This window comes from Haliotis cracherodii, unplaced genomic scaffold, assembly GCF_022045235.1.
Source record: "Haliotis cracherodii isolate W230 unplaced genomic scaffold, xgHalCrac1.p SCAF_1, whole genome shotgun sequence".
NCBI classification, from domain to species: domain Eukaryota; kingdom Metazoa; phylum Mollusca; class Gastropoda; order Lepetellida; family Haliotidae; genus Haliotis; species Haliotis cracherodii.
This window is the reverse complement of record NW_027266264.1, coordinates 69,259,163-69,272,417: the sequence shown is the minus strand read 5'-3', so window position 1 is coordinate 69,272,417 and position 13,255 is coordinate 69,259,163. Positions and strand designations below refer to the sequence as shown.

Below are 13,255 nucleotides of genomic sequence, written 5' to 3'. Positions count from 1 at the left end.
ACCATATGTTAACATTTGGCAGATTATATCTTGTGAGTGAAGGGAGCGTCAAATATGTTAACATGTTCAAGGTCAGGAAAACTAGTCTAAAATCCATACCATTTAGACCAAAACATTATGGGAATTCTACATCTGATCTGACTTGTGTTTTGTGAACCTGCTTCAGGCAACTCACCCAAACTCCATATATCTGCTACACAGTCATAACCTATCTCCTGTATGACCTCCGGTGCCATCCAATAGGGTGTCCCAATCACTGTGTTCCTCTTGGCCATTGTATCCTGAAGAGATATATGCCAGTTGGTTGATATATGCATTATGCCACAGTTCACACACAAAGAGGACAACACCACAGCTTGCACATCGTTAGCATAAACTTCAGACAATTTAATTATGTAAAGTAGAAGTCAAAATTGTCAATATTATATGTTTTATGATGTCCAGATTCTGGGTCAGGTCACAATCATATTAAGATTGAATTTTTCCCTATCCAGACAAGCAGACAAATCAGTCAATAGACCAATATGATTTTTTGTTTGTTTATGCCTCACTCAGCAATATTCAAGCTATATGACGGCGGTGAATAAACAGTCGAATCTGGACCAGACAATCTGGTGATGGACATCATGAGCATTGATTGCAATTGGGATACAATACAGAGATGTGAATCCTAATTGAAGCTTTGGGGTAAAAAAAGTGTCATTTCATGTGCAAAAGCATAATGTTTTTTGTACCACAATCCGTGTTTTTGCTTCAAAAAGTTAACATTCTCGATATGCCCAGACGCAAGTGAAACCAGGGTACACATGCATTGATGCTAGCAATATAGCCGCACGGGACAGTGTCAGTATTTGAAAAATAGGGCGAAAAAGCTCAAAACAAGCAGAAGAAATTACTCTGCTTTTGTTTAAATGGTTTAATATATGATTAAACCTCAAAATTGAATGTGAAAGCAATCAATACGTATTGGAAAAATTTGACATCAACATCGAGAAATTACTTGAAAAATTTGGTGAAGCGACAAGAAAAACTTGTGGAAGGTGTTAGACTATGTCCAGCATACTGCATTCTTGCTGAAACATGTGGTCAAAGCTCCACATATCTATAAAATCCATCATGTGACAATACATTATTAACTTGCACAGAGACAATGTGGTGTTTCGAGTTCTGAAGAAATATTGGTGTGCATGCAATTAGTTCCCCGTAGAACATGGTAGAATGCATAATGAGATCGGTGCGTTAACAATTTGATCTCCATGATATTTTATGCATGAAAGTAATTCTACAAAAAGAAATGTCAAAAATATCATTTGAGGATGACAAGTGTAAAAGTGTAATTTTAGGATAAAAAGCATAATTATTACGCATATTACGGTTGGCATCTCTGTACAATGACATGCACTACCAAGTCAGCGAGCCTGACCATCCAATCCTGTTTAGTCGCCTCTTACAACAAGTATGCGTTGCTGAAGAGCAATTCCAACCCGAATCTTCACAGGTAGACCTATATGAACCTGCAGGTATGTCTGCATGACGGTGTAAGTTGAAGAATCTGTTCCCATGATTGCATGCACAAGAAGAAAATGACAGGGTGTACTCACTGTCAGTTGTCCGGCCACCCCGAAGTCAGCCAGTTTAGCATGTCCCTCTGTGTTGAGCAGGATGTTGCCAGCCTTGATATCTCGATGTATCTTCCTGCGGGAGTGCAGGTACTCCAGGCCCTTTAGAGTGTACTCCAGGATCGTGGCGATCTCCTCCTCGTTCAGCTGCACACAACATCATCAGTGAGTTATTTGTTTCTTGGCTGCTTAGCATTCAGCAACATTTCAGCTATATGATGGCGGCCAGTAATCATGGTAATAAATCTTTTTGATTTTGTTTGTCTAAACACAACACAGCAATATTCCAGCCATATGAGTCTGGACCTGACATGCCAGTGATGGATATTATGACAATCCACAGGGTACGAAGACACACAATCAACCATGTCACTCAGACTGACCACTCTCGATCCATTAACATGACTACATCTCTTCCCCAATGCAACCGGGATGCTTAGGATCTATTCTAACCCAGAATATCCACAGAGCCAGTAAATAACTTTATCAAGGTACAATGACATGCTATCAACCATGTTTAACCACTTGATATATATCGATAAACACAGGTTGCTGGAATCTGTTCTAACAAGGACTCCACACATGGCACAACTTGTATACTGCTCCCCACAGACATCAGTGAGTGAGTGAGTGAGTGAGTGAGTGAGTCAAGGCAGCAGTATCTGTTATACAACTTGTACACTGCTCCCCACAGTCATCAGTGAGTGAGTGAGTGAGTCAAGGCAGGAGTATCTGCTATACAACTTGTATACAGCCCACCCACCCGACCCCCGGCATGAGTGAGTGAGTGAGTGAGAGAGTCAAGGCTGGAGTATCTGCTATACAACTTGTATATAGCCCACCCACCCGACCCCCGGCATGAGTGAGTGAGTGAGTGAGTGAGAGAGTCAAGGCTGGAGTATCTGCTACACAACTTGTATACAGCCCACCCACCTGACCCCCGGCATGAGTGAGTGAGTGAGTCAGTGAGTCAAGGCAGGAGTATCTGCTACACAACTTGTATGCAACCCCCCAGTGAGTGAGTGAAAGAGTGAGTGAGTGAGTGAGTGAGTGAGTGAGGGAGTGAGCAGTCAGTATCTGCTATACAACCTGTATACTGCTGTATGAGAGAGTGCTATATGCAGTGTGACAGCACATTGAAGGTCATGGACCGATACAAGGAACAAGAAACAACAGCTGATTAACAGGAAATAAAGCAAACATAGACAATGAATTCTTTTTATTTTTTTATAATTCTAAATCGCATGTGTGTACCATGCATGTCTTCACAGCCCTGTGTAAGACTCTCTGAGGACACTACATTACTACCACAAAGACAGGTATACACATCTTCAGCTTTGCATCCATGCCAAAGACCTGGACCCCGTTCCACAAAGCGATCTTAGCGCTATGACTGTCATTAGTCAGTGTTAAAGAAAGGGAGTTACGATCGACTTAGCGCTAAGATCGCTTTATGGAACAGGGCCCTGAAGATTTGGAGGTGACCTTATTGACATGGGACACACGTTGTACCCATGTGGGGAATGAAACCCAGTTCCTCAGCATGGCCAGCAACTGTTTCCCCAACTAGTTTATTCCACCACCCCAGGATCCCAGGACTAGCAACCTCAGTAGTTAACACTGCTGAGAATGACAACTACCATGACTACTTACAGTTTTGTTCCGCAACCTCATTATGTCGGACACAGACCCGGCTCCGCAGTACTCCATGACGATCTGGTGGAGAGAACATACTGTCACACGCCCTGCTCATCGGTATCACATACGCAATATTGTAGTGGTAGTTTCATACTAATGCAGTCAAGATCATTGTATGTGAAAAGAGATTCAGTGTTTTTAGCATCTGTATTTTAAGATAAAAAATTTAATTGCCAGACTATCACTGTTTCATCTGTTATAAAATAATTTCTCATAATTCAAACATGTACCAGTTGACTTATCAAAAGTTTAAACAGATGCCTGAAAATATCAGCATTAGAAACTGGCACAATACCGTATTCGACGCAATAAGCGCCCCCCTCTAATAAACTCTAATACATTTGCTTATATAATGGATAGTGAACAATCGAAATTATTATCCCTTCCGATTGATCAATGTACACAAGACATATTTATTCGCGTATAATACACACCCGTGTCAACATTAACCACAATATTTATCTTTCAACTTTTTTTTTTCCACCTAAATAATATTCTAATAAGAGCCCCCTATTTCTAATTTTGAGAGCGCCATGGGCGCTTATTATGTCGAATACAGTAATTACAGTATCCATATAAATAATAGAAACAGTTATAATAAGTCAGGGTTTCTCATATACATCACTGGTGACTTGATGAGCTTCATCATGTGTATACCTAATCCTAAAGGATTCATATTGTTTTTGTGGCATATTTGATTTTTAAAATATTAACTAAACAGCTTCCAATAAAATCACATTGATTTGAACAAGATAAGATTTCTTCATAAAAAGGAACCTGTATGCCAAATTTCAGCTTCATCGATAAGCAGTATGTTATCTAAGAGTACAGAAAAAGTACTTAAGTCTGTCAGCTGCAAAGGTCAGTGTCAGGGTTACAAGAGGTCACAGGGTCATGTACTTTTAAAGTTTTCTGTCACAAGAAAGAGACCCCTCTTTGATATGCTGTAGCTTTCTAGCCCTCGTCTTGATGATTGTAGTAAAGGCTTGTTTGGCTTTGGCCAAGCAAGCGGTAACTGACACATTATTTAATTGTTTTCTTAAAACAATGGCCTTCCATCCGTGGACAGTTTAGGCCTGCTTGAACTTGGTTTCATATTTTCTCCTTATATCAAAAGGTGTAGGTTGATGAAAAGCCTCTCCTCCTTTTCACAGGCAAGTTTGGTTTCCATTGCAACAATATGAGTCATTTTCCAATTCTGCAATTTCTCTTTGGGGACACCAACTGTTATGCAGTCAAGGTTGAATGAAGGTCAAAATTCATCATATCGCCAAAATTTGAACACACATGTTAAACACCACTACTATCTACACCTATGCCAAATTCAATATATTTAAAAAAATGATTGTCAATTAATACTCTAAATATGGCTGCTGTGGTGGCCATGTTGAACAATGAATCAAAATCCTGGAGCAACTTTTAGAGACACAATAACTGGGATCATTCATACATAGTTTCAGCTCAGTAGGCCTTTTCTCCATAAGAGATGTGGAAAATGCAAAAGTTATGGACACCTAGCCACAAATAAAGCTAATTTGATTTGTCAGGTGAGCCCAAAATTTAATGTCCTTATCAAAACAGAAGCAAGGCAGAACTCCTGCCCCCCCCCCCAAACCTGACTATTGACACCTCCTTCTGTGACTACTGCTTCACATACCCATAAGTCTGTGTTCTTGAAGTAGCTGCCGTAGTACTTGACAATGAAGGGGCTGTCGCATTGCTGCATGATGGAGATCTCCTTGATGATCTCCTGGAGGTCGGTGTCCACCGGGACCTGCTTGATAGCGAGGACCTGGCCCGACTCCTTGTGCAGGGACTTGAATACACTGCCATAGGACCTGGGGAGAAGTTGGGTAGAATAGCATGCATATCACACATTCGACAAATGTCCTTGACACATACCCAGGGCTGGTCAGACACGTCACCAACATGTTGGGACACATGCCACGTATACACCGGACACATTCTTTAGCCTCTCATGACATTCCCTGGCTGGTCACCTACATGCCCTGACATGTTGCAACACATGCCACGTATACACCGGACACATTCTTTAGCCTCTCATGACATTCCCTGGCTGGTCACCTACATGCCCCGACATGTTGCAACACATGCCACGTATACACCGGACACATTCTTTAGCCTCTCATGACATTCCCTGGCTGGTCACCTACATGCCCTGACATGTTGCAACACATGCCACGTATACACCGGACACATTCTTTAGCCTCTCATGACATTCCCTGACTGGTCACCTACATGCCCCGACATGACGGGACACATGCCCTGTATACACCGGACACATTCTTTAGCCTCTCATGACATTCCCTGTACCATCTTTTGGTCTATTGGTATAACGCGGCTGAGGATCGAACCCCGGACCTTCCACTCTCCGTGACCTGTCTGAAACATGCCACTGACTTGTCGGACACATGCCCTTGACAATGTTTGACAGAGATGCATGAGGCAGATACTCTATGCACTATTATCTCTATTATCAGAACCGGTCTTGGACACATCAGAACCAGGTCTCAGGCACATAAAACACATGACTCACATATCACTATTATCAGGTCTTGACACATGAAACACATGACTCACATATCACTATTATCAGGTCTCGACACATAAGACACTTGACTCACATAGCACTATTATCAGGTCTCGACACAGACACATGTCTCACTTATCACTATTATCAGGTCTCCGACACATCAAACATGACTCACATATCATTTTTTTCAGGGCTCGACACATCAGACACACGACTCACATAGCACTATTATCAGGTCTCTGACACATCAAACATGACTCACATAGCACTATTATCAGGTCTCTGACACATCAAACATTACTCACATATCACTATTATCAGGTCTCTGACACATCAGACACTTGACTCACTTATCACTATTATCAGGTCTCGACACTCCAGGCATACAGCACACATGACCCAGACACATCAAACATGACTCACATATCACTATTATCAGGTCTCTGACACATCAGACACTTGACTCACTTATCACTATTATCAGGTCTTGACACTCCAGGCACACAGCACACATGACCCAGACACATCAAACATGACTCACATATCACTATTATCAGGTCTCTGACACATCAGACACTTGACTCACTTATCACTATTATCAGGTCTCGACACTCCAGGCACACAGCACACAAGACTCAGACACATCAAACATGACTCACTTATCACTATTATCAGGTCTCGACACTCCAGGCACACAGCACACATGGCCCAGACAAATCCCAGATACCCCTGATACATCAGCCATGTTCCAGGTTTCATCTGAAACTTGTCCTTGATAATGATTAATTAGACAAAACACCCTGACCCTCAGACATGTCAACCCATATCTCTACAACAACTGAAACTTGACAAATATAGCAAATACTTTGTTTCTTTATAATGTTCAAACACTGTTGAAGGAAGTATTTCTAGAAGAAACAGTGTACACTTATGAAACAGCAAAACAAACACCTATCTGACAAAGAATATGAGTACAGGCATGTTTGTTTCCAAGGTACTTAGTCCATGAAGTAAACACTACACTGGTTGAGAATATTCCTGATGTTCCTGATGTTATTCAGTGAGTGAGTGAACAGTAGTCCAGTTATATAATGGCATGTCAACTTAATGTGGGAGGAAAGCCTGAAGTGATGCTGGTCTAGGACGTTTACCACTTTGGTGAGGACTACGAGCATGTGCATGGTGCTGACACACCAAGAAGCATAATTGTACTGGGATTTGAAACCACAATCATAGGTTTATGTGTACCTACTGGACACAACTGCACAGCGAATTGTGGCGCCTTAAGTCGACTGGGCCACACATGCCCCCTCGTTATTCAGCATATTCCAATGTAATTGCAACACAATGATCGGCCTGATTCCATGACTATGTTTGTTTCTTGTTTAACGCCAAGTCAGCGAGCCTGATCACCTGATCCCATTAGTTACCTCTAACGACAAGCTGTCATAGTTGCCTTGTACGGCAAGCATGGGTTGCTGAAGACCTACTCTGCCCTGGATCTTCACGAGGGACAAGCATAGTTGCCTTGAACGGCAAGCATGGGTTGCTGAAGACCTACTCTACCCTGGATCTTCATGAGGGACAAGCATAGTTGCCTTGTACGGCAAGCATGGGTTGCTGAAGACCTACTCTACCCCAGATCTTCACGGGTCTGACCTAAAGAGGAAGAGGCTTCAATACCTCAGAATTTAGGAAAATAAGAACTACTATTAGTTTAAACAAGCGTATAGTTGACAAAGTCATCTATATCCCCCGCCCATTTTAACACGTTATGGTCCCAAACCAGGTGACAGACCCAACATTTCTCTTAGCCCATGTCAAAATAGCTGCAATGGAAATTCTAAAATAAACATTTCTAAAACTCCTTAATATCAAATGGCACTAGTTCAGTATGTGCCTGGTAGACATGCAAAGTTTTGTAAGAAAGTATTTTACGGTTTTTGAGTTACACTCTGGAAACGAACACCACCCCTGTAGAACCTAAGTCCAACTTATTGCCATGGAAACGTAAGACATAAAAATTTATAAAACTCCTAAATAGCAGGAGGCACCAGTTCAGTATGTGTCTGGTAAACATGCAAAGTTTTGTAAGAAAGTATTTAACAGTTTTTGAGTTACGCTCCAGAAACGAACACAACCCTTATAGAACCTAAGTCCAACTTGTTGCCATGGAAACGTAAGAAATAGAAATTTATAAAATTCCTAAATAGCAAAAGGCACAAGTTCAGCATGAGTCTGATAGACATGCAAAGTTTCGTAGAGAAATATTTAACGGTTTCTGAGTTATGCTCCGGAAACGATTTCGACGCACGCACGCATGGACGGACACACGCACACACGCCTGCAAGCACACACGGACTGGGGATAATCAAATGATAATTTGTTCCCAATTTGCCAGCCAAAGGTTTAGAATCCTAGATACCGGTAAATACCTGAACACTATAGTAGTATTCAGACACTTCCCACTCTGACACTCTTGCACCATGTTTGCTTGTAGTTTAACACTTCACTCAGCAATATTCTAGATTATGATAGTGATCTGTAAATAACTGAGTCTGGACCAGACAATCCCTTGTGCCATGTAAAGACAAGCTTGGGGAGTGGTACAGCTTATACAGTATGCCCAGAACATGACAAATGTATGTTATCGCTCCTAATTGATTGAGGTGCTTAGGCATTTTATCGGTTTACTCTATTGTAATTTTTCATCGGTAAGCAAAAAACATATACAAGTGAGTTAGATTTTAAACCCGGTTTGAACAGTGTGTTAGTCATATCACTGTGTGTCTGATATGTGAGGAAAGCCTAAAGTTGTGCAGGTCATTGACATTTACCACTGTTGTGAAACCCACAATAATGAGGGCTCACATTTGGGAGGAATCTCGGATTCAAACATCTATACAGCAGATTCGGGTTTTACTAAGGCACGAAACTCTGCATTGAGCTGCTGCACCCTCAACCACTGGACCACCTGTATCCCCACTGACATTCATGTCCGTGAGAGCTGATACGTAGATATCCCCAACATCACGCCTCTTGGTGACTCATGTCATGGGACTTGTAACGGGGGAGGCAAACGTGTCTGAATAGCATCAGGGTATGTGTCATGTAAACATCAGTCTGATAATACAAAATATACATAAACATAATAAACATAAGAACATTGTGGTATTGCTTTTCGAACATCATAGATATCAGGTGTTGAGATGTAATATTATTATCATGATCATAATATTAGCCATAAGCAATGATAAGATGTAATAATTACTGTTCATGTTCATGTTTGAGAATGCTATCATATTTACAACTTAGTATCTATGACTACATTTGATGTTTATTGAAAACTGGTGAGAATGAAATCAATTCATCAAGAGCATACAAATTACAATAAAACGCACTGCTAACACACATGATGATAATTTCAGGCAGTCAGATGACATGCATGACAATCATCATGATCATTAACAGAAGGCAACAATGTATTACAGAACATGCTTTACTATAACTATGTATGTTAGAATACTGATTCCAAAGTAGGTACCTCAGTATGTTTTGTCGACAATTGAAAGAGTGTATGTGTTGGTTGCTTAACATGCTTAATGCCGCACTTAGCAATATTCCAGCGGTGTGACGGCGGTCTGTAAATAATCCAGTCTGGACCAGACAATCCAGTGATTAATATCATGAACATCGATCCACGCAATTGAGATCAATGACATGCATAGACCAAGTCAGCGAGCCTGACCACCCGATCCCGTTAGTTGCCTCTTACGACAAGCATAGTCGCCTTTCACTGCAAGCATGGGTTGACGGCAGCATGTAAATAAAATCTAGACCAAACAATCCAGTGATTGATCGAAGATACACAACTTACCGTATGTGAAAATGTGACAAAATAGTAAAATTGCAAATAAAGAAACAAAAGGGGTGAGGTAAAAAAAAGCAAGCAAACAAGCAGCACTGAAATGTTCGTAAATATAGGCATTTCGAACTAGCAAACAAACAGGTAAAATGAAAGGAAAGTCATTTAATGCTACTCAGGTTAAACCACAACAAACTTGACCCAGACCATGTCATGATAGATCACCTTTCTTGTGACTGGTTGATTTAGAAAACAAGATCTTGATTTAGTACAGAGTAATTGTATCACTGAGTTATGAAGACACACAATAACAATCAATAATTTCAATCCTGTTTTTTTGTCTCGGCTTTCAATATGTACAAACTTGTGTGAAGCAGGCCATGAAACCGAAAACACACCAACGTGGACTAACCAGCATCAAATTCATTTGTGTGATACTTCAACTTTCTTGAAATGTTAAATGTTTCTAAACAGGACCTTGTGATTGTCAGACCTCTTTTTTATGGCACAGTGTATTGGGAAACACAAGATTTACAACACCATATGCAGTTCAATGCCCTTCCTTATTGCTGCATAACTTGGTGAAACATTGTGCCAGGAATAATTACGGCTTAAAAAACATAATAGTCATGGTTCTCAGGCACCGCCCCCATCATCATAAAGTTTGCCGCATGTTTTGTTTTTATTTCCATTGTTAAAAAGAAATATAAATTGGTAAATATTCCGCCTCTCGAACACATGACCCCGGCAGTGAAATGCTGCAATACGATAAACAATGTGGTTGTCCTCGCAAATTTGGTCAATGAAAACATGAAATGTACCTTAAAATATTACTACACATGATGATATACAAATTCAGTGGTATTTGTGTACTAGATGCCGGACAATGTTTGAGATTTAGATTTAGTGTGCGTTTATCTCGTCAAATAAACCGTTAGAAGCATTTGTTGTTTACACATGTTCTTCTCAATCTATGGGCATTTTAGTTTAAAAAATACTAAATATCATAACTGAAAAGAAATTAATACAGCGATAGGGAGACAGATGACTTTGTATCTCTTACGGCTAATACTTGTTTCAAGGCGAGTTCATAGTGAGCTAATGTGATTTGCCAATCAGTTCATACACAATTTCGCCGAAATTTATGTAAACAAAATTGAATGAACTTTTGGATAAAAGTAATATAATGGATTACAAATGTTAATCTAGATACACAACGAACACTTTTATAGCCAGATAGTGTAATTACAGGACCAACTTGCGAACTTCAGTACAGGCTCACATGCTACTTCCCGTGTTGTAGGCTCACAATAACCAACTGATAACGTCTTTATGTTGTGGAATAAAATCGAAGGTCATTGTATGCATGTATTATGCACACACTGGTAGTCAAATGATAGTTAGATACTGTATTCCAGTATTTTACTCATCACGGAATACGCTTATGTACATGATCATGATGATGTGGGGAGGCCCTTTCCCAGGTTGATTGTACACAACTGTTTATTTGGTTACATACTAATTTGAATAACCCTAAAAAAATCCTAAAAAAAACACTGCTCACTTGCACCATATTTTCAAAAGCCTCAGAACCATTTTTAAAATTTTAATAAGCCTAAGATGGATTTTTTTAACTAGCAGGAAAATGAAAATAGATTCGCACATTAAACAGAATGAACAATTTGGTTATCTTTTACAATAAAGAAATTAGATGGTCTTTCATCTCAAACAGAACATTGACAACTTGAAAATAAAACATTAAGCTAACTGAACATGCTGAAATAGCTAACAATTTCATTCTCAATAGTCAGTGTTTGAAAAACATCTGATAATATGATCTTGAATCTTGATATTTCATGTTTTGGAGAATTGGTTAAACAATACTAATATTATATATTAGTCCAGGTGATTACCCGACTTTTATGGTTTTGACAAACTTGCTATGAGAATGTTTCTAGTCCACCAGGACTTGAAGCTTACCCTTCTCCCAGCTTGCCCAAAATGTCCAACACCTCTTCAGGCGGCCTGGTTAGGCTTTCTTCACTTAATCGGTTTAAGTGTGCACTACATTAAACAGAGAGGTCAGACAGCAGAGGAACAGCATGCAACAGCTTAGTTCTGGCGCCAGAACTTGTCACAATCACAACAATCCTGTCAACAAAACTTACATGAAAGAATTCAAAAGTTGGCAATAGAAACTGTATTTTGGTATCAACTATTAACAAACATCATAATTGTTTTTAGGTTTTTACCGACATTCAATTACTTCCTCATCATACTCATGACCTTCAATATCCATGACAGCGGTCGTGGTGTTCTTTACGTTTCTATGGTGACTGTGGGTGTAAGTTACTGACAGGACTGTTCTGAGCCTAACTAAAAGCAGAGAAGCGCATCAGGTGATGGTATCTTGAAATATGATCATCAATGACTTCGGAACATGTTTTATCATTTGAACAATTCATGCATTTTATTCACTGTTTATCATGCATATAGTGGGCAAGTAGAGAGCCAAAATAAAGCAAACACTTCTAGTTGGAGAAACTTTCAGAGTATTTAACTTGATTATTAAGTTGGGTGTTACCTGATCATCACATGGCAAGATAGCATTCCAGGTGCACTCTCTACTGAAGTAAGACCCAGTTCAAGGGGTCATGAACATTGTGAACATACTTAGCAAATCTTGATCAGTCCATTGAATTTGGCAATGAAAATAGTCCAATATCTAAACAAGCCTGTTTGGAAGTTTAATACTGTAATAATACATTCCTTACATCCAAAATATCTTGAAATACGAAGATGTGACTGAAACAAGAATAAATGCATCCATATATTCACGATGTCCTTCATCAATCAATGCAGGGCTTTCTACTCTAGAGTAAGATGATGCAGACCACATTCCCTGAGAGCACATCCAAAATTTGGTCCTTACCCCCTTCCAATTTTACAAATAAGATCAAACACTTCATCTGGCTGGCGGGCAAGTGTTTCTTCACTTAATTTCACTAACTCGCTGAATAGAAAAAGACATGTTAAAACAAAAGATAAAAGAAACAGGTTTGTTCAATTGTTCAATGATTAACTGCACATTTATGCATGACAGTGTCAGAAATTAAGGGGTTGGTGGTGGTGTGGTCTTTGTACTGTTCGAGTTAATACACATCAGTGTAGGGATAACTGTTAATATTGGTATGACAAGGACCTTTGGCTTTTGTTCTTAATTTGGGACACTGCATGTATATTATCATAAAAAAATAATATTTCATACAATCAAACACAATATTCATAATATACACAACTTCAGGCAATAATAACAAAGCTTCAGACAGAATTTAATACTTACTGTATTCGATGTAATAAGCGCCCTGCTCTAATAAGTGCCCACGGCGATATTTGCTAATATATTGGCTAGTGAACAATCCCAATTAGCACCCTTCAGACTGATCAATGTACACAAGACATTTATTATTTATTTGTGTACAATACGCATTTGTGTGCTATATGCACCCTTAATTACAG

The 13,255-nt window shown here is 39.7% G+C and overlaps 1 protein-coding gene across 3 annotated transcripts in view; it reads right to left on the bottom strand.

Moving 5' to 3' along the window:
- LOC139464879 (serine/threonine-protein kinase 3-like) overlaps nucleotides 1–13,255 on the bottom strand; it is a 29,058-nt gene that overhangs the window by 14,066 nt on the left and 1,737 nt on the right. For 2 of the 3 annotated variants that reach the window (XR_011653135.1, XM_071246486.1), the window contains exons 2-6: nucleotides 11,717–11,800; nucleotides 4,975–5,155; nucleotides 3,273–3,335; nucleotides 1,602–1,766; nucleotides 176–281 (exon numbers count right to left, since the gene is read on the bottom strand). Coding sequence is in view for 2 of the 3 variants with exons in the window: in XM_071246486.1 (XP_071102587.1) it covers nucleotides 176–281; nucleotides 1,602–1,766; nucleotides 3,273–3,335; nucleotides 4,975–5,155; nucleotides 11,717–11,800 (599 nt within the window). In the remaining variant the exon portion in view is untranslated. Of the gene's footprint in view, nucleotides 1–175; nucleotides 282–1,601; nucleotides 1,767–3,272; nucleotides 3,336–4,974; nucleotides 5,156–11,716; nucleotides 11,801–12,668; nucleotides 12,750–13,255 lie in introns of all 3 variants that reach the window. The other variant, XM_071246614.1, reaches the window with a different exon arrangement.